This window comes from Nuphar pumila, chromosome 16 (genome assembly GCF_984573655.1).
Source record: "Nuphar pumila chromosome 16, dmNupPumi1.hap1.1, whole genome shotgun sequence".
Lineage (NCBI taxonomy): Eukaryota > Viridiplantae > Streptophyta > Magnoliopsida > Nymphaeales > Nymphaeaceae > Nuphar > Nuphar pumila.
Window position 1 is genome coordinate 70,368,787 of NC_143264.1, and position 22,943 is coordinate 70,391,729.

The window sequence follows — 22,943 nt, forward strand, 5'->3', positions numbered from 1 at the left end:
TTATTTGTATAAATAAACCAGCTTGAGCCGAGCTGGATCCGTGGTCAGAGTCAAGTTTAACCCATTAAAAGCCAAACCATATCCGAGCACTGCTGCGTCCAGCTTCAACCGAGCTTGAGCTACTCAGCTCTAGGGATGCATATCGGTCAGACACACAGGATGGAGGTTTTGCAAATTTTAGCTGTTCCAGATCCAATTCCGATCCGAATCTTCATGTAAAATTAGCTGTTCCGGGGCCGAGCCGTTTGCACCCCTACTCAGCTCGATTGTGCACACAGATTCGATTCCGAACTGGATTCATATCCCGACTGAGTCCGACCCGTTTAAAGCTCCATATCCGAGTATCGTTGCGTCCCATTTATCCTCTTCAATCTTGGCACACTCCAACACGCAGAGAAGAAGACGAGTCTGTGTCTGAGAGAGAGAGAGAGAGAGAGAGATGAACTCGCTCTCAATATCCGCCCCCTTCTCTGCTTCCCTTCTTCCTTCCCCTTATAAAACCCTAAACCCTCGCTCTGCAACCCACATCTTTCCTTCCCCCGTTCTCTCCGTCCGATCCCTACTCGTTCCCTCCGCCTCACCACGCTCGAATGTGTCCCAGCCGAGCCCCCCATCGCTCTCTGGAGATTTAGGGTTAAGGATGGGGCTTTCTTCCTCTTATTCTTCTCCATTTTCGTTATCGTCTTCAGTCTTCGCCTCGTCGCCGCCTCAGACGCACTCGGCGGCGATGAGAGGGGCTGAAGCGGACGTCATGGGACTGTTGTTGAAGGAGCGGATAGTGTTCTTGGGATGCAACATCGACGATTTCATCGCCGACGCGATCATCAGCCAGCTTATCCTCTTGGACGCCCAAGACCCTACTAAAGATATCAGGCTGTTCGTCAATTGTCCTGGCGGATCGATGAGGTTTCCTATTTTCTCTTGGTTTTCCTTCTTTCTTTTCCTTTTGTGCGAGCTTCTTCGGCAGTGGCGGTTTGTTTAATTCGTCTTCTGTTCGATATTAATTTGCACCGAGAATTATCACGTTTGTGGCTTACTCAGTACTTGATAATCAATTTTCTATGTTTTAAATTGGAAATGTGGGTACTTCTTTCGGCTGGAAATAAGTATGACATTAAGGCTTTGTTTGGGAGAGTTGCATTCAGATGGAAACAACCATTTCTATGTGCTGCCCAAATATGGTTATGCCAAAAATTGGTGTTGAGGATGGAGTTGCCAAAAACACCCTCTTGTGAATGGTGTTGAAATATGGTATTGGGGCTGCCAACTCCATTCCCAATGCAATGTTTTTGACAACACACTTCTCGCAAACAGCAGAGAGCATGAGATCACTAGGGGAAACCACAACATGCCTCCAATTCATGGCTCCCAAACAGAGCTTAAATATATATTTGAAATCTAGTATCACACATTCACACTATTATTAAGGGATCTACCTTATCTGCAAAAGTGTTCCAATCAAGCTGTTCATGTGTTAGTGGTGGAACTCTTTTGCCAGGATATGTGCATTTTCTCCTTTCCATTTTCATGATAATTCAGTGAATTCATCACAGATTACTTGCAAGTGTACCTTATCACAGTTACCTATGCTAGCTGAAGATCTATATACCTCGTATATCAACTCATGAGACTATAGAAGACGTTACACCTTGTTTGTTCTTCTAATCTTCCTTGCTTTGTAAGTTATGTCTATCAGATTTCCATATCTGATACAGCGTCTGCAGGAAAGAGAGAGAGAGAGAGAGAGAGAGAGAGAGAGAGAGAGACCAATGGCTGGGGTGGCTCACAATGCTCGACCTCCAAGCCCTAATCATTTAATATAAAACAGCAAATATGCAACTATCCTTGTAATATCAGAGATATTACAAGGATGCCATTAATGATACTAAAGCAACATGTGTTTCATTAACATACCATGCGTATGGATCTGGATCCAGATCCATACGCAAGCTATATTTTAACACCCTCCCTCAAGTTGTATGTGATTTTGGATCATGTACAACTTGCTCTTCAATAGCCAAAATTGACGTCCTGTTAACCCCTTGGTAAACAAGTCTGCCACTTGATCTTCTGTTCGAACATGACGTAGTTCTATCTCCTTCATCTCGACTTTCTGTCGTATGAAATGTTGATCAATCTCAATGTGCTTCGTTCTGCTATGCTGGATAGGATTACATGCAATGTTTATTGCGCTTTGATTATCACATAGAAGAAAAAATCGAATAATTGTCTCCCCAAGATCACTCAATAAGTGTCTAATCCATGTGGCTTCTGCCGTGCCTGCAGCCATCGATCTGTATTCAGCCTCTGTACTCGATCGTGCCACTGCCTTTTGTTTTCTGCTGCTCCAGGACACTAAATTGTGTCTAATATATACACAATATCCAGAGACAGATCGTCTCTCATCTGGATCCCCTGCCCAATCTGCGTCTGTATAAGTGATGAGTTCGTGTCCTCTATGCAAATTATTGTTCTTGCGATAAACAAGTCCATCTCCTATAGTTCCTTTTAAATAACGTAGAATGCGCTTCACAACTTCCATATGACCCTCCGTTGGAGCATGCATAAACTGGGATACCTGATTGACAGCATAAACTATATCAGGTCTGGTAAAGGTCAAGTACTGTAACATTCCTACGAGACTTCTATACATTGTAGGGTTGACACAAAGGTGACCATCTTCAGAGCTCAGCCTTTGATGTAATACACTAGGAGTACTGACTGGTTTGCAATTCGTCATCCCGGCTCTTTCCAGAAGGTCAAGAGTGTATTTTTGTTGCATGAGTGTCAATGTGTCTTGTTGTCTGTCAACTTCCACACCAAGAAAGTACCTCAACTCCCCTAAGTCTTTCATTTTGAAAGTTTTCATTAAAAATTGCTTCACGTCTTGCACATGATTATCTGAACTCCCAGTGATCACAATGTCATCAACATATATAAGAAGCAGTATAACAATGTCTGCCTTTTGGCAAATAAAGAGTGAGTGATCCAGAGAGCATCTTCTAAAACCATAACTTTGAATTTGCATAGAAAAACTTTCAAACCAGGAACGGGACGCCTGTTTCAATCCATACAGAGATTTCCTTAGTTTGCACACCCAGGCAGTAGGATCCTTCTCGGCATAACCAGGAGGTTGCTCCATATACACTTCTTCCTTTAAAGTTCCATGCAAAAATGCATTTTTAACATCCATCTGGCTAAGGCTCCAACCTCGATCGACTGCTAGGGATATGATGACACGAATAGTACCCATTTTGACTACCGGACTAAAAGTTTCATCGTAGTCTTCACCATATTGTTGTGCGAAACCTCAAGCAACAAGTCGTGCCTTATATCTGTCAATGCTTCCTTCAGGCTTATACTTTGTTTTATAAACCCATTTTGAGCCAACTATATTCTTTCCTTCTGGCCGAGGGACTATTTCCCAAGTCTGGCATTCATGAAGGGCTACCATTTCTTCATTCATAGCTTCAGTCCAATGACGGGATTGAAGAGCTTGATTAAAACAAGTGGGTTCAGCCTGTTTTGTGAGCTGAGACATAAACAACTGGAAATCAAGGGAGAAGGTCTCATAACTCACCCATCGTTGAATAGGATGCTTAATGCGTGACGGCCTTTGAGCCGGATCATTGGCGATGCTTTCCACATTCCTCGGCTCTGTATTTTTGTCCCGTCTAGTGTATACCTGCCCAGAGAAGCGTTCTACTGGGGGTGGCTCAACTGGAGATGATTTAACATGTATTTGTGAGTCATTCAACTCCCTACTCAAGCCGAAGGAAGGACAATTTGTCTGACATGTTTCTCCTGTATTAGCAAAAAGATTTGCGCTCATCCATGGATCATATACTTCTAATTCTCGAGATGGCAATGCTGCAGAGTCATTGACCTGAAAATTTCGTTCGTCAAAAACAACATTTCTGGAGGTCCTAATACGTTTTGTAGTAGGATCATAGCATCGATAACCTTTGTATTCATCTGCATACCCCACAAATCTGCACTGGACAGCCTTGTCCTGAAACTTATTTCGCAGAGATGAATCAATATGTACATAACATACACAACAAAAAACACGCAGCTCATCGTAAGAGGGATGTTGCCCGAATAAAGTATAATAGGGAGATTTCCGATCCAAAAGTGCCATAGGAAGACGATTTATGATATGAACAGATGTGTGAAAAACTTCTGTCCAGAGACTAACAGGCACATTGCTATCATGTAACATGCTCATCGCGATCTCAACAATATGCCTGTGTTTCCTCTCTGCAACACCATTTTGTTGAGGAGTATGAGGGCAAGAAACCTGTCGACTTATTCCTTTATCCCGAAGAAAGGCAATAAACTCGTTCGATGAATACTCTCCTCCACCATCACATTGTAAATGCACAATATCACAAGCAAACTTTGTTTTGACCATCGAAAAATATATCCAAGTATAACGGGAATAGGAATCAATAAGGATAACATAGTAACGACTGCCCGAAAGAGAAGGAATAGGTGCGGGTCCCCAAACATCAGAACAAATAATCTCAAATGGCTTTGAAGCTCTTTTATTTATAATATGAAAAGGAAGAACATGACTCTTGCAGAGTTCGCATGAGAAACATTTATTTTTATTATCAGAAAATGAACATAAACTAGATTCTGGAAGGAGACCATCAGATACAAGGTTTTCAATGAAACCTCGATTACAATGTCCCAAACGACTATGCCAAATATCTGACTTATTACAATGAGATGAATTAAAAACGGCCAATGAAGGAAAAAACAAAGACTCTGAAGGCGAAGACACTGAAGAATGCTTGGACGACTTCAAATGGAGAACTGGGACTGAAGACGAAGACACTGAAGGGATCTCCTTGAAGACGTACATGTTTCCTTGTCGCTCCCCCTTAGCGAACGTCTCCTTCGTTCGTAGATCCTTAACATAAACAGAAGAGGGAGTAAATTCGACGGAAGAATTCATATCGTCAACAAGTTTAGCTACAGAAACAATGTTCTTTTTAATATTAGGAGCAAGAAGGACATTGGACAAGTGAAGTGAGGACTTTGACATAGGGATATGTGCATTGCCAGTATGACTAATGGAGTGATAAGTTCCATCTCCCGTAACTATACTACCTTTTTCAAAATAAGGCAATAAGTGAGATAACTTACCCGCATTACCCGTAACATGCGTGGCGGCACCTGAATCAACATACCATTCGCCTTGTTCATTTTGCTTGATCGTCATCTGTGACAATGCTGATAACAAAAGTTGTTGCACATCTGTGGATGGCCCTTTTGTGTCCATAGCAGTAGCGGATTTATTTTCAATTTTGTTTATTTTTCCTCTATTCTGTAGATTGAACCAACAATCAGCTTTCACATGTCCTCTTTTGTTACATAAGAAACAAGTGGGCACTCTCCTCTGATTCCCTGTGTTAAAACCCCCTGAAATATTAGGCGTAGGCAAGATACCACGTCCTCCCTGCCCAAAACGTCTGGGGCCTCTGCCTCCTTGATGCCCTCCATTCCATCGTTCAAAACCTACAAAAGTGTCCATGGCCAAAACTGAATGAGGACGAGCTGATTCATTTCCTTCTGCCCTTTGCTTCATAATCATCTCATGCTGGAGAAGTTTCGCTTGGAGGTCGTCAAAAGTGAGCAAGTGAGGAAGGCATGATAAAGCTGTGGTAAACATGTCAAAGTTAGGACCCAATCCACTGAGGAGTTCTTGAACTTTATCTTTATCTGCAATAGCACTTCCAACAACAACCAATTGACCAGTAATACTCTTCAAGCGGTCTATGTATTCCATGACTGTCATGGAGCCTTTCTTCAAACATTGAAATTCATTTTTTAAGAACATAACTCGGGATTCTGATATCTGAGAGTAAGTCTGTGACAACTTACTTCACAGATCCGCCGCAGTGCAATCATCTGAAAGAGTAACCAACACTTCTTGAGAAAGTGTTGATGTAATATAAGCAACTAAAGACTGATCTCGCTTCCTCTAAACTGTATACTCTGGATTCTTAATGGAAATAGTAATTGTGTCACCTTTCTCATCCTTGGTTTCCTGCAAAATAAGCCGTGGTGGTATAGGAACTAAACCATCCAAATGTTCATCGAGATCCTGACTCCGTATAAAAGGAAGGATTTGCCTTTTCCATGTCAAAAAATTAGAATGAGTAAGTTTTTCTGTAACAAGCTGACTCAAGAAATCGGTAGAGGGACCGGATGATGAAGACGAAGAGTAATCCATATCAGTAGAATAATGAATAAGCAAACAAGATGAATGAAAAAAAATAAACAGATTTGGGATCACTTAATCAATCAGTAAAACTGTAATAAAGCAGATACTTGTATGACCAAAAAAAAAATGTTGCACAAAGAACACTAAAACAACAATGAAGGAAGGAAAAGAAACTTGTGGAATCAAAACTGGTTTGAAATAAAAGGGAAACAACAGTCGGTGATGTGTAAAAAAAAATTGGAACCAACACAGATGATAGAATGACAGAAAAGAGAGAACTTAGGATGAACACAGTCGATGAGTACGCAGAAAGAGGAACACGCTGAAAGGAGGAATGCGCAGTTCACGATCTGCGAAAGTAGGAACACGCTGCTGCTGTTTTAGAGATTTTATATCTGGTACGTTGAAAGTACCAACTTTCAGAAGGGGGAACTGGTACGCTGTGAAGATACGCTGTTTCAGTAGGAGAGATATGTTGTTTCAGACCTTCTTCACGCAAGGAGAGATCTGCTGTGAAGATACGCTGCTTCAGAAGGGGGAAATCTGTTGTTTCAGACCTTCTTCACGCACAGGGAGTTTTCTTGTTCACGCTGACCCCATCTCGATGAACACGCTGTGCTCTGATACCATATCAGATTTCCATATCTGATACAGCGTCTGCAGGAAACAGGGCGCGCGCGCGCGCGCGCGCGAGAGAGAGAGAGAGAGAGAGAGAGAGAGAGAGAGAGAGAGAGAGAGAGAGAGAGAGAAACCAATGGCTGGGGCGGCTCACAATGCTCGACCTCCAAGCCCTAATCATTTAATATAAAACAACAAATATACAACTATCCTTGTAATATCAGAGATATTACAAGGATGCCATTAATGATACTAAAGCAGCATGTGTTTCATTAACATACCATGCGTATGGATCTGGATCCAGATCCATACGCAAGCTATATTTTAACAATGTCTTGGCCTCTTTGATCAAGCTTAGGTACTTTGGTTAGCTACTTTCTCTAGATGAATTTCTCTTTGACTCTAAAAGTTTCGTGCTTTTCATTTTTTGAAAATGAAAAAGATGATTGGATTGGACACTCCAAGATGCTTTGAAAAGGGACTGGGAATTAGGGATCCCACGATTTTTAGTTGTGTAGTTTGTGTAACTGATACTAGAGGTACCTTTATTGTTTGCCAGAAAAGAGATATTTGTACCTATGAACACAAAAATATTTTAGTGTACATTGACTGCCTTGAAGAGTCCCTCGTATTTTGTGAGAAATTTTGTACATGTTCAGGATTATATCAACCTTCAGGAGGTCTTACAACATTGAAATTAGCTATTTACTTGAGAATGTAGCTCCTTTGAAGCTATGTCACAAGGATTCGGCCAACCAGGTGCTCCACCTGTGTCGAATGTGAATTTTTTTTTACTGCCTTAGAACACATATATGCATGATTTAATCACTACAAAAGATTGAATGACTATGAATTTTTTTTTACTGCCTTAGAACACATATATTCATGATTTAATCACTACAAATTTTTTAACATAATGTTCGTGCATTGACCAATAGATGGTCAACATGCAAAAGTGCTTTAAAACGTAGAAATGACTTTTTAGTGGCACTTCAAAATGCCATTAAAATCTCTTATAGGGATAAGCCCATCATATTTTCAATTGGGTTTAGCTTTGAAGTGCAACTAAAGGTCCCAACAGAACTTGGACTTTTAGTGGCACTTCAAAAGCACTACTAAATGACAAATGCCCTGATATTCACACATTATTTTCATGCCAAATTCGCATGTTGAAGAGTTATATGACATTCACTCGTTAAAATGTGTGAACCAGAAATCATATTTGTGAATGTGGTCACATATTTATGAATATGAGAATTTTTGCGCATTATGTTTATGTGGTTCTCACGTGTTAAGGAGTTAACCTAATCAATTGGATGGCATTTGCACATCAGAATGTGCGAACCTAAAACCATATTTGTCAATGCAGTCACATATTTGTTAGATGTCCATCTTTTAGAGTAGTATTTTACAAAATACACCAATTTGCAAGGATAATACAGCAATTTTTCATTTTTCATTTTTCATTTTCCCCCTACTGCTGAATACTTGTTAAAAGCAATCAGGCAGGGCTATGAGACACTACTTTAAGAGCATAAACTGAATCTATTAAGCATAAGCTTGACTTATTTGTATAAATAAACCAGCTTGAGCCGAGCTGGATCCATGGTCTGAGTCAAGTTTAACCCATTAAAAGCCTAACCATATCCGAGCACCGCAGAGCATTGCTGCGTTCAGCTTCAACCGAGCTTGAGCTACTCCGCTCTAGGGATGCATATGGGTCAGACACAGGATGAAGGTTTTGCAAATTTTAGCTGTTCCAGATCCAATTCCGATCCAAATCTTCATGTAAAATTAGCTGTTCCGGAGCCGAACCGTTTGCACCCCTACTCAGCTTGATTGTGCACACAGATCCGATTCCGAACTGGATTCATATCCGGACTGAGTCTGACCCGTTTAAAGCTCCATATTGCGTCCCATTTATCCTCTTCAATCTTGACACACTCCAACACGTAGAGAAGAAGACGAGTGTGTGTCTGAGAGAGAGAGAGAGAGAGAGAGAGAGAGAGAGAGAGAGAGAGAGAGAGAGAGAGAGAGAGAGAGAGAGAGATGAACTCGCTCTCAATCTCCGCCCCCTTCTCTGCTTCCCTTCTTCCTTCCCCTTATAAAACCCTAAACCCTCGCTCTGCAACCCACATCTTTCCTTCCCCCGTTCTCTCCGTCCGATCCCTACTCGTTCCCTCTGCCTCACCACGCTCGCATGTGTCCCAGCCGAGCCCCCCAACGCTCTCTGGAGATTTAGGGTTAAGGATGGGGCTTTCTTCATCTTATTCTTCTCCATTTTCGTTCTCGTCTTCAGTCTTCGCCTCGTCGCCGCCTCAGACAAACTCGACGGCGATGACAGGGGCGGAAGCGGACGTCATGGGACTGTTGTTGAAGGAGTGGATCGTGTTCTTGGGATGCAACGTCGATGATTTCATCGCCGACACGATCATCGGCCAGCTTATCCTCTTGGATGCCCAAGACCCTACTAAAGATATCAGGCTGTTCGTCAATTGTCCTGGCGGATCGATGAGGTTTCCTATTTTCTCTTGGTTTTCCTTCTTTCTTTTCCTTTTGTGCGAGCTTCTTCGACAATGGCGGTTTGTTTAATTCGTCTTCTGTTCGATATTAATTTGCACCAAGAATTATCATGTTTGTGGCTTACTCAGTACTTGATAATCAATTTTCTATGTTTTAAATTGGAAATGTGAGTACTTCTTTCGGCTGGAAACAAGTATGACATTAAGGCTTTGTTTGGGAGAGTTGCATTGAGATGAAAACAACCATTTCTATGTGCTGCCCAAATATGGTTATGCCAAAATTTGGTGTTGAGGATGGAGTTGCCAAAAACACCCTCTTGTGAATGGTGTTGAAATATGGTGTTGGGGCTGCCAACTCCATTCCCAATGCAATGTTTTTGACAACACACTTCTCGCAAACAGCAGAGAGCATGAGATCACTAGGGGAAACCACAACATGCCTCCAATTCATGGCTCCCAAACAGAGCTTAAATATATATTTGAAATCTAGTATCGCACATTCACGCTATTATTAAGGGATCTACCTTATCTGCAAAAGTGTTCCAATCAAGCGGTTCATGTGTTAGTGGTGGAACTCTTTTGCCAGGATATGTGCATTTTCTCCTTTCCATTTTCATGATAAGTCAGTGAATTCATCACAGATTACTTGCAAGTGTACCTTATCACAGTTACCCGTGCTAGCTGAAGATTTGTATACCTCGTGTATCAACTCATGAGACTATAGAAGACGTTACACCTTGTTTGTTCTTCTAATCTTCCTTGCTTTGATTTTGATATCTGCATCTTAGAAATAAATAAAATTGCTGAACAATTACGTTTTTTATCTCCAACACAAAAATATTTTAGTGTACATTGGCTGCCTTGAAGTGTCCCTCGCATTTTGTGAGAAATTTTGTAGGTGTTCAGGATTATATCAACCTTCAGGAGGTCTTACAACATTGAAATTAGCTATTTACTTGAGAATGTAGCTCCTTTGAAGCTATGTCACAAGGATTCGGCCTACCATGTGCTGCACCTGTGTCGACGCGATGCGGGTGCGGTCAACCCGACCCTGGGTGTGGTCAACACACCCAGGGTCATTTTTGTCCAACTTTTGGACTTGAAAAAAAAGGGGCTCAATGAAATGGGCACGACAGCCAGAAAACTTAGGAACTGGTTTGTCAGTATGGCGAGTTTCGAGACAGAACTCTTCAACTTTCTTTACGGCAACCACATGTCGTAGCCCTCTACCAAGGAGTCTCGTCTCCGAATCATTTTTAAGGGTCAAGCACAGGCTAAACCTGCGAAGGTGCCTGGTTCAACAGGAATCGATTGACAGCGGTGAAGAGATCGGTTTCTTCTAGCCGCAAGTGCGACTCGCCGAGCTTCTTTTGTCTCTTGAGTTGCTTCGTGGTCGAAGGGAAATGATCCTCATCGATTTCTGCGGAGGGGATTGTGGTTGGGAGATACCTCCATCTCTTGGACAAGATGCTGGTCCTCACCACAACTTTGATGGGGAGTGAATCAGGCAATGCATTGATACTGCACCTGGTGGCTTTCTTCATCATTCTTTCCTTTTACTGAAGATCTGACACCTCTAGTAGTTGATGAGAGCTTAACTTTTCATGAAAATCTGGATTGTCTCAGAGAACAACCATATTGTACCCTGAAAATTGAAGAGAGCACATATGGTTCTGTTAAAATAGAGGGTTCACAAAAGGAAGGCAAAAGGGTAATGATGCCCATGTTGGCCCGTACAGATTGCAGTCCACTGTACCTGCCTGCAAATATCAAATCAGATTTTGATTTCCTTCTGAGATATGCGTTGGAGGTTATGTACTACAAAAATTAATACAAAATATCCAAAGCCAATGAGCTGCCAGATTTTGGGGCAGGATGTAATGATCATGGACAATACAACCTTTCTTCAGGGATGACCAGCTTGGTTACCATTCAAAAGTAGCTCAGTTACGTAACTAGGAGAGAATAACTAAAAGAGTCGGATGGGAAACCAAACATATATGTCCTGGCCAGGGGGAAAACGGGTTCTCACCCCGTTTGGACCGGTGTCCGTGCCTTATTTGGTTCTTTTACATGTAATCAAATTTCCCATCAAATCCCGATATTTGTCTGATTCAATAGCAAAAATCTAAAAACATATATGCATCTAGCAGTGCTCGATTAAACTATTAAACTCGGCTCAGACCAGTAGAGCTTAATGAAGCTTTGTAACTCGATTAAGCTTGGTTAATGCAGTCTTATAGTGATGAATTTTAGCATATATATAATTTTTATTTCTTAAAATGTACTCACGATAATTGTTTTTTATTTCATTAGTGTTATTGTTGTTTAAAACTTCAAAATTATATATATATATATATATATATATATATATATATATATATATATATATATATTCCCTTCCGCAACCTCGCACCCAAGTTTTTTTAAAATGCCGCATCCTCGCACCCACACCCATGTGACATAGCTTTGAAGATAAGTGAAAAAGTCTAGTGATGTGAATGACACCCATCTTTAAGAGTTCTGAAGAAAGGTGCTGATTCCTTTGGATGCTGCATCCTTTGGGTTAGAGTGTTATGCTTTATTGATATCACATTGCACTTTTGTTGCGTGTTTTGGTTCTTTTCAGTTTCAACGGAAAAAAAGGTGAGAAGTTCTAATTCGTGAGGGTACTTGATCATGTTTAGGTGTCAATGTCTAGTTATGCTAGTTTGGATTCTGTAAAAAAAATTAGTATATTATAAGAATCTTAAGTTGCAGTCTTTGTGCTCCATCTTTTTGTTTCATTGCAGTCTTAGTATATAAGGGGCAAATATTTTTGTGTGGTTTGTGAACTTAACTGAGACATTGTAAAGATGTTTACTGAGATTCCTTGCAAATACATGTAGGTAACATGTAAACAAGGTTAGAAGCCTTTATATGGTTGTTTAATTGAACTTTCTTTGATTAATGTGATATAATTAGATAGACTTCATTAAACAGTTTCATCTTTGTCCTAACCAACATATTATTCTGGTTTTACATGTTATTGTAGTCTCCATTGCTCCAAAGCTTGTTTCAAAGGAGCTACCATGCATTTCATCCAGAAATAGAAAAATACTTCAAAACATAGTGCTTATTATGACATTAAGGAACACTGATGACCATCCTCAGCCTGTTAATGTCTGGATGCAGGCAAGTGTTTGTTCCCTGTTCTTGGTGTCTTGTGTAAGGTGAGGTGGTTGGATTAGTTCAATGTTGTGGAGACTACTTCACTCAGAGCTAGGCATTCAAAGCACATTAAAATCTTTTTTGAGTTCAGATGATTCTATCAAATTATGCAATCCGCAACTGGACTTGCGGGTTATGGGCCCATAAGTGATATTCGATCCTGGGCCTGTGTACTGGATCGTGCCACCATAGTGCATTGGTGTTGTGTCCTTGCTTGGCGCCATTCTCCAATCACCATTGTTATGGTATGATGCCATAGAGTGTCTGTTCTGCTGCTTCACCCTGAATAGATCTTGCTCGGTGGTATCCCGTTGCATTGGCGGTGAACGAGATGATGTCGTGTGTGAGCAACAAGAACTGCAAGAAGTGAATCAGCTACTTGAGCAGCAGCCAATGGAGCCTATTGCTATGCAAGCCATACTCGGGCAAGTTGCAAGTGTAGAGATGGCGCAACCACTCCCTACGATTGAGAGTCAGGAGGATCTTCTCCCTGACTCGGAGAGGTGTCTAAGTGATGAGAATCCTGTCCCATGCTGTCGAAATGCCTAGCCTTCATCCACTCTTGTCAAGAGAAGGTGAAGTTAAAACAGAGACAACGAGCGGGAATGTTTCCAGGGTGGTGAGTTGTTTGAAACTGCTCACAATGGAAAGCATACTAAGATTATGGGTTCTAATGTCAAGGCAAAACAAGGAAGACATGCCTAAAGAGAATCCCGAGTCCTCCAACATTGATGAAAATATAAGGAGGCAAGAAGTGCACATGATAGAGCCTCACAAGGGTGATTTGGCTCCCAGGAGTTGGAATATCACTCACACAAGAGTGATAGTCCAAAAGCATTGCAGGAGCGGTTCTCTTCTTCACTTGAGGAGGCCGACGGCTAGCAATATCCAGGCAGATCTTGTCTTTTCTTGAGTGGTGAAGGTACCCATACATGGGAGGTGCCCTACTTTCAACTGGTGCGGCCCTTTCCCAGGCGTAAGGTGACAGGTACATTTCTTCTGCGGGTTTTGCGTGGTAATGAGTTCTAAGGCAGCGGACAGGTGGCCGAGTTCATTTTTCGGCCTCAATATGTCAAGAACACACACAATAAAGGTCAATGGTTGAGTTGGGGTTTCCTCTAGCGCACGACTAGGTTACAAGACTGTTTACACGGGTACGCAGGCCCGAATTACAAGCCCAAAAGAGCAAATCCTTGCACACACTGGTGCTTCACTTCAGTATAAGTGCGCTTACCAATTTTGAGAACAAACGCACGCATGGTTAGGAAGGGAGAGTTCGGACAAGGGGAGGTTCTGGTCGGCAATGCACAGGTTGCTGCAGGCCTGCTGCACACTGCAGTAGTGTGCAGGCGATTGCAGGTCGTGCTGCCCTTTGCAGTAATGCGCAGGCCTTGTAGGGTCTGCAGCCGTGTGGGAGCAGGCTGCAGGGCTTGCAGGCAGTGCAAGGCACAGGGCACATGAGTGCCTGCAGGAGGCGCAAGTGCAGAAGGCACAGCACACACAGGCACGCAAGTGCAGCGCGGCAGCACACAGGGTGTAGGCGTGCACAGGAGCTGCAGGCGCAGGTAATGCGGTCACAGGGTGCACAAGCGATGCAGGCGCATGAACAGGGATTGTGTAAGGCACAACGCGACAATGCAGTGTGTGGCAGCACGCGGCACACGCTATGCACAACAACATCCGCAAGGGCGACGCAACACCCAGTGGTGCGCATGGCCATGCAATGCAGAGCGTTGGTCAGCGCACACAGCACGCAGATGCGATGCTTGCAATATGAGGCGGCAGCAGGTGCCAGGTCTTAGTGCAGGGCGCAATGCAGCGGCAGGAGCTGTGGCAGACGCAGAATGCGACTGCAGTAGGCGTGTGCTGCGGCAGGCGCAGGAGTTGCTGCAACAGGTGTGGGCGTGAGGCGGCGGCAGGAACGGGACACGACAGCGATAGGTACAGAGGTGTAATGAAATATGCGGAAAAGCAAAGAGTGCGTTAAGCACTTACAACATCCACTAATGAACAAACAAAAGGGCTAACACCCAACCCCACAAGAGACAACACAACATAAAAAAATATAAATGTCTCTTATTGAAAAGAGAGAGAGCTCTCAAGAGTGAAGAATACAAGAGGGGTTCACCCCTATTTATACACAAAAGAAGGAGAGGAGGAGTGGCCTTATGGCCTTAAAAGGAGAGCCACCTAGGGGCTCCCATGGAGTCGTTGGGAGCCCCTAACGGTCACAAATGTAACCGTTGGGGGCCCCATCGACTCCATGGTGGGGCCCCTTTTAGGTGGGCAAAAATACAAAAAAAAAAAATTTACAAAAAAAATAAATGCAAAGAAACAAGTACCCCTATCAGGTACTTGTGAAATGACTAAAATACCCCTATTGGGTATTTTAGATAATACATATATATATGTATATAAACATATATATATATATATATATATGTATATATATATGAATTACATGTATTTTAACACCCTCTCTCAAGCTTTACGGGGATATAACCGAAAGCTTGTTAAGGAGAAACAAAAAACGAGGAGCAACAAGGGCCTTAGTGAAGAAGTCCGTCAACTGATACTCAGATGTGACGTAAGGTAGTGCTATGGTTCCTCTTAGGTATTCATCACTTACGTAATGGCAGTCCATCTCAATATGCTTAGTACGCTCATGGAAGGTGTGATTGCTTGTAATATAAATTGTGCTTTTGTTGTCACAACACATCTTCGAAGGAGTGGAGATGACAATGCCCATATCACTGAGGAGACTTCTTAGCCATACAAGTTCCATGGTTGTAGTGGCCATAACACGATATTCCGCTTCCGTTGAGAACAATGATACTTTGTGCTGCTTCTTGCATCTCCACGAAATCATAGAGTCACCTAAGAAAACATAAAATCCCGTAGTTGAGACTCAGTCATTGGGATTTTCTCCTCAATCAGCATCAGTATAAGCAATTAAATCAAGTGATGAGGAGAAGGAAAGAAAAACTCCCTTAGTTATGGTGTTTTTGATATATCTGACGATCCTTAAGACTGCACTCATGTGCACGGTTGTAGGTGCATGTTGAAACTGACTGACAGAGTGGACGGCATGAGCTATGTCTGGCCGAGTAATGGATAAGTAGGTTAGAGACCCAACAAGTTGCCGATAGAGAGTAGGATCCTCGAGAGGTGTTCCATCTTCCAACCTTAATTTTGCATTGATGACTTCAGGGGTTTATGTCTTCTTATCATCGGAGATACCAGATTTTGAACAAATGTCAGCAGCCAGTTTCATCTGAGAGAGAATGTACCCTCGAGGAGAGTACGCCACTTCAATCCCTAAAAAATATCTTAAGAAACCAAGGTGAGACATGTCAAAATGTTCTTTTAAAACTTTCTTAATATCATAAATTCCTAGTGATGATCATATCATCAACATAAAGTAGTAAAATCACTATTGATGACCCTGCACTTTTCACAAACAAAGCAGTGTCAGTATAACATGAACGAAAATTCAAACTTGTCATTACATTACTAAATCTATCATGCCAAGCCTTTGGGGCTTGTTTTAAACCATATAATGCCTTTTTAAGTTTGAGAATTTTATTTTTACCAATAGATACTCTTGGTGGGGGATCCATGTAAACTTCTTCATTTAATTCGCCATTCAAGAATGCATTCTTAACATCTAGTTGATAGATAGGCCATTTTTTGACTGACGCAATGGCGATAAGAGTCCTAACACTAGTCATTCTAGCAACAGGTGCGAATGTTTCTTCATAATCTATACCATATTCTTGAGCATATCCTTTAGCTACTAACCGGGCTTTATAACGTTCTAATGAACCATCACTTTTAGTTTTAATTTTGAAGACCCATCTACATCCAATTGATTTCTTTTCAGTGGGTAACGAAGTTATTTCTCAAGTTTTTGCCTTTTCAAGGGCACTAAGCTCTAAGTTCATGGCTTCAACTCATTGGGGAATGTTTTTGGTCTCATTATAGTGTGAAGGTTCATGAAATGAGTGCAACGCAATTAGACACGCTCTATACCTTGGAGTTAGGGACTCATAGGAAACAAACCTATTAGGAGGATTGGAGATCCGACCGGATCTCCTTAAAGAGGTTTCTTCTATGTTGGATCCTTGAGAGTATTTTTCTAAGGCGCTCATTTGAGTTTGTTGACCACGCCTAACATAGGTTTGGATTGGTCTATCACTTTCATCTACAACATTGTCAAGAGGAATATCCTCTAGGTCATTCAAAGACTCATTAGAGATTTCCTCTTCTTGAGGAGTCTCATCTTCTTGAGATAGAAGATCAAATAAAAAAGCATATTCACTTTCGTCAATATCTTTAGTTTTCACAAAACCATTTTCATTTTCCAAAAAGGTTACATCTTTGGATACATAGAGTTTGTTATTTTTCAAGTCAAAACATCTAAAACCCTTTTGATTTTCTCCATATCCCAAGAAAACACATTCAATAGCTTTAGGAGATAATTTGTCCCGTTTATGTGTAAGGACAAAACATTTACACCCAAAAATTCTTAATCTATTGAAATCGGGTGTTCTTTCAAATAGTTTTTCATATGGAGATGTATTTTGTAAGGATGAAGATATCATTCTATTTATTAAGTAAGTTGAGGTTAAGGCCGCTTCGGCCCAAAAACTCTTCGGAATTTCTTTGGAAATAAGGAGTGTCCTAGTGGTTTCCATGATGTGTCTATGCTTTCTTTCAGCCAAGCCGTTTTGTTGGGGAGTCCTAGGACACGATCTTTGATGACAAATTCCATTTACTTCTAAATAATTTTGAAATTCATTTGATAAATATTCTTCACCCGAATCGGATCTAAGAGTAGAGATATTACTTAAAAATTGATTTTTAACTATCATATGAAATTTTTTGAAGAAGTCAAAGACTTCGGATTTTAAATTGAGAAAATAGATCCACACATACCTAGTGTAGTCATCAATGAAAGTAACGTAATAGGAGTACCCTCCTTTAGACATGATCGGGGAAGGACTCCAAACGTCCGAATGGACTAACTCAAAAGGTCTTTTGGACACAAAAGTTCGGTTTGGAAAAGGAGTGAATTTCATTTTGCCAAAAATACAACTCTTGCAAACAAAATGTTTCTCATTACAAAATTTCTTTCCAAATGGAAAGGAATACATTTTTGAGAAACTTGGATGTCCAAGTCTTTGATGCCAAATTTCAATATTTTTATCTTGGACATGGTTACAAAAAGAGTTAGTGGGGAGTTTCAAGTTGCTCATATAATAAAGATCTCCCCTTCTATGCCCCTCGCCCAATCTGCTTCCCGGATCGGAGATCCTGTATAGAGCAATCCTTAATTGAGAAGGAGATTTCACATCCATTATCACATATTTAAGCAACAGAGAGGAGATTTAAATTAAGTTGAGGTACAACTCTCACGTTTGGCACAAAGAAATCTTTGGAAAAGTTTAAAGTTCCAAAACTTTTTACTTGTAAAGATGTACCATCGGCAGTTGAAACATAGGAGTTTTTATAGTTTTTACCTATGTCACAGGGATTCGGCTAGCAGGGTGCCGCACCCGCGTCGACGCGACTCGACGCAGGTGCGGCATCGGGTGCGGTCAACCCGATCCTGGGTGCGTTGACCGCACCCAGGATCATTTATGTTCTTTTTTTTAGATTTTTTTTAAAAAAAAAAAATTGCCCTATGAAATGGGCTGCGAATTTTTTTTTAAAAAAAAATCTGCTGACAGCAGCTGTCAGCTCCTGACTTTTCAATGATGGTGGTAGCCTTGCTTGTGCTATCGTATAGCTGTATATAAAATGAAATTTGAAAAAACCCGCCCCCGACCCTTTATATATATATATATATATATATATATATATATATATATATATATATATATATATATATATATATATATATTTACATTTTTGCCCCTGCCGCACCCCTGCACCCGGGTTTTTTGGAAGTGCCGAATCCCCGCACCCGCAGCCGCGCCCGCACCCGCACCCGCACCCATGTGACATAGGTTTTTATACAAATCGGAAAGCTCATTTTCAAACGGGGTCATATGAAAGGAAGCTCTAGAGTCAAGGATCCAAGAAGACATACCTGGAAGAGAAGAAGCTATGGCGGCACCCGAGGTTGATGGTATCTTGAGTAGAGTTTGTAGTGCTTCTGATAGTTGAGAAAGAGAAAAAGATTCCTTCCCTTTGATGGTTTCCTCTTTCTTTTGAGTAGCTTCTTCAACGGAAGCAACCTTATTTTTAGGTGCTTCATTCAACTTAGGGCAATTAGGTCTTATATGACTCGGCTCTTGACAATGATGGCAAATGGATTTTCTATAGTTGCCATTAAAATTATTTTGCCTTCCAAAATGTGGAGGTTTGTAAGCTTTCATATGGTTGTCGGGTTTTGATACGGCCAAGGCATCATCTCCTCCTTTAATCATGCCAAGACAAGTTTCTTCTTGGCATATTTTGGCTATGGCATCTTCCAAGAGAAGAGGCTTAGATCTATGAAGAAGAGAAGATCTAACTTGTTCATATTCGGGCCTAAGCCCATGTAAAAATTGGAAAAAGTGTTCTTTTTCTATTTGTTCTCTCCTTAATTCCACATCCACACAAGAAACCCATTTTGGTTCTAGTAAAGATAGTTCATCTCATATAAGGGTCCAAGAGTGCTAAAGTAATCCCTTACACTCATTTCTCCTTGCTTGATAGTCCAGATTTTTTCTTGAAGAAAGAATTGATGAGCAAGGTATTTTTGAGTGAACATGCCTTTCATAAAGAACCATGCTTCATTAGCCATCCGAAACTTGGCAATGTTGGCGCAAATCTTGAGCTTCACGTTGTTCATGAACCAAGCAAGAATCTTGGCATGCTTACTTTCCCAATCTTCCACTTTAGATTGGTGATCTTCAATGGCCTTCATGCGGGCATTTTCTTCAAAAGCTTTTTCTTGGTCACCATCCATCTTGGTTAGTTGGAGTTGTGGTTCCGGAATGGTGCCCATAACGTATCCCCAAAGTTTTTTACCTTTGAGGTTGTTCTCCATGGCGGCGGTCCACATAATGTAGTTGGAGCCATTGAGCTTGAAGGAGAGATCAATCTTTTGTTCTCTTTCCATTTAAATCACTCACAAGAGGACAAACAAAGAGAGATACAACAAGAGAAAAAATATAGCTACACAACTAGCTATATTAAGAAGAAGAATATACACAAGGCTCTGATACCATGTAATGAAATATGCGGAAAAGCAAAGAGTGCGTTAAGCACTTACAACATCCACTAATGAACAAACAAAAGGGCTAACACCCAAGCCCACAAGAGACAACACAACATAAAAAATATAAATGTCTCTTATTGAAAAGAGAGAGAGAGCTCTCAAGAGTGAAGAATACAAGAGGGGTTCACCCCTATTTATACACAAAAGAAGGAGAGGAGGAGTGGCCTTATGGCCTTAAAAGGAGAGCCACCTAGGGGCTCCCATGGAGTCGTTGGGAGCCCCCAACGATCACAAATGTGACCGTTGGGGGCCCCATCGACTCCATGGTGGGGCCCCTTTTAGGTGGGCAAAAATACAAAAAAAAAAAAGAATTTACAAAAAAAATAAATGCAAAGAAACAAGTACCCCTATCAGGTACTTGTGAAATGACTAAAATACCCCTATTGGGTATTTTAGATAATACATATATATATATGTATAGGCGCGGCTGGAGTGCACTGCAACGGGGTGCAGGGCAACACACAGGATGAACAGTACCGCAGGATATGGGGCCTCCAAAGGACGGGGAGTCGCGGGTGACCCGTGTTCGTCCAGTCCAAGGGAAAGTCCTCCGGCAACGTGCCGTGTGAACCCGTTGTAACGTCGGCACTTGGGAGCGAACGAATGTCAACGGAGAGAAGTCGGCAAGGCCAACTCGAAAAACGTCGAGTTACTTGCGTAAAGGATTTCGAGGGAACGATGACCACTACGCAAGATGTGCAAACCCAACTTGAAAGAGGGCTTACCGAAGTTGACACTCGTACGCGGTTGAAAGAAGAGCTTCAGATGCGTGAACCTCGTTGGTGATCAGCCCAATGCTGTAAACCTCCTTCGGTGAAGGGGGAAGAAGAAAGCCCTTAGACCGCCGTCCGGTTCCTTGGCTCACCGGGCGTGCGCCTACTCCACCAACGTCGTCGATCATTCACCGTTGATGGCCCAAGCAGACCCAAGTGCTTCGCAGCACTTGCGTGAGCCGAAATGGCACAGTGAGAAAGATCTCACGGCCTTATGTTGAAAAACATCTCTTCAGCGGAGGGGAAAAGGAGGAGTCTGCAGACTCTCCTAGTGGGCGTACAAGAGAGAAAGGGGCGGGAAAGAAGAGCTGGCGCACTCACGTGGCGCAGCAACTGCCTACGCACACGTCGCACATGGAAACCACTCACGCGGGCTTTGCTGGCCGAAGGCGCGCACGTCGCACAGCAACTATTGCCCGCGTGGCATGCGGCAAGCGCGCACGTCGCGTGGCAACTGTCGCGTGGCAAGCATGAACGTCGCGCACGCAGTATCCGTGGCGCACGGCAGCCCACCCACGCGCATTACATGTGGCAACTGCCACACACATCATGCAGCAACCGCACGCCAGCGTGGCGCTACAGCGGGTGCACATGTTGATGATTGAACACTGAATGGAGTAATCAACTAAAAGCACAAGGTTGAAGAAATCACCTTGTGAGTTTTTTTAGTATCTTTTTTTTTGTGTTATATTGATGCATCTCTCTCTATCTATCTACACACATACCTACCCCTAGAGAGGGTTTAAATCAAGGACTGTAATTACCTTTAAGCAAAAACAGTTGCTTTTTCATCTAGTGGTCAATTTAGGAAGGAAGATTCTCATTTTTTTAATCCCTTAAGATTAGGGTAAGAATAGGCAATGTGCTTTATATTCCTACAGAAGAGATGGATATCCCTAATATAAACATAAAACCGATAACCTTATGACCCAAAGGGTTTTGGTGTCAATTTCCAGCAGATCATAGTAATTTCCTTTTCATTCATATTTCTTTAATACTTACAAATTTTCCCAAGTGCAGTGCCTCTCCTTAAAGGTGGTTTGTCATTTGCAACTTATTTTACTATGTGCTACTCCTGAGCAAGTGATTAGATTATTGCATGTTTTCCTTCCAGTGCTACCATGGCAATTTATGACGTGATCCAGCTTGTAAGAGCCGATGTTTCCACAATTGCTCTTGGAATTGCAGCATCAACCTCATCAATCATCCTTGGAGGTGGTACAAAAGGCAAGCGACTGGCTATGCCAAATACACGTATAATGATGCACCAGCCATTAGGAGGTGCAAGTGGTCAAGCAATTGACGTGGAAATCCAAGCAAGGGAAATCATGCACAGCAAAGAAAACATTACCAGAATCATTGCTGGCTTTACTGGAAGATCTTACGAGCAGGTTGAGAAAGATATTGACCGTGACCGTTACATGTCTCCAATTGAAGCCGTGGAATATGGGATCATAGATGCCGTCATTGATAGAGATACTATTATTCCAACCATGCCAGTGCCAGATAGAGTTAAACCGAAGCTGAGCTATGAAGAAATAATGAAAGACCCACAGAAGTTTCTCAGGCCAGAAATTCCTGATGATGAGATATACTGAATGATATGCATTTCATAGTGTATGTACTTTCATTGATTTCATGAAGCAACTTGGCACCTTTTTGGCTCCCCTTTTATGGTTTGAAAATAACAATTTGGATTCTCCTAATATGTTTACCTGTACAATAGATAACTTTTTTTTTCGAATTTATTGTTTGTTTGGCTTTTGGATTATAACTTTTATGGTTTGTATAGCTTGCTGGGTGGCTTGTTCACTTAGTACTCTGCAACAGTTTTGACATACTTTTTGTGTTGTTTTCTTGATTAGGGGAAGAGAGTGATTTACTTGTTGGATGTTATTACCAGAACTCATTTGACTTCATATTCCATGACTTGATTCTCCAACTAGGGTTTTAGTTTCATCCCTAAGATAGGGTCTGATTAGTCAGTGGTGGTTACTGTAGCTGGCCAAAATAATACCTTTCCTGAATTGTTTATACTAGCCAAGGCAATATTCAGTGTAAAATTTGGATGTATTTCTAAATATTTGGGCATGGTCTTTTTGAGTAGGTAATAGCTTTAGTATATTAAGGAAATGATTATATATGTCATAGGCCAACCTCACATTCATTGTTGGGCACTCCAACGAAAGAGGGCACCCGATGTTTGGGGGTCGATGTGTATGCATAGTTTCAGTACAGATGAACATTGTAGTGTGCAGTGAGTGTTGCTAGCAGCATCATTGGCGCAATCATAGTGACAAATCTCGAAAGTTAAA

General features: G+C 41.7%; 1 protein-coding gene across 2 annotated transcripts; it reads left to right on the top strand.

The window, feature by feature from the left end:
* The first annotated feature begins 374 nt into the window (after positions 1–374).
* LOC149813476 (ATP-dependent Clp protease proteolytic subunit 4, chloroplastic-like) lies at positions 375–22,374 on the top strand. 2 transcript variants are annotated; one of them, XM_089992401.1, is made up of 2 exons: positions 375–906; positions 21,743–22,374. In XM_089992401.1, exons 1-2 carry the CDS (start codon positions 440–442, stop codon positions 22,224–22,226), a joined length of 951 nt encoding a protein of 316 aa, XP_089848527.1. In that variant the 5' UTR covers positions 375–439; the 3' UTR covers positions 22,227–22,374. The 2 variants fall into 2 exon arrangements, with proteins under 2 accessions (XP_089848527.1, XP_089848526.1); XM_089992400.1 differs by lacking the exon at positions 375–906 and adding an exon at positions 8,787–9,369.
* Positions 22,375–22,943: the final 569 nt, after the last annotated feature.

Coding starts and splice junctions, on each gene's coding strand:
- LOC149813476 (XM_089992401.1), top strand. CDS start 440: ATGAACTCGCTCTCAATATCCGCCCCCTTCTCTGCTTCCCTTCTTCCT. Junction 907..21,742: donor TGTCCTGGCGGATCGATGAG/GTTTCCTATTTT, acceptor TTTTCCTTCCAG/TGCTACCATGGCAATTTATG.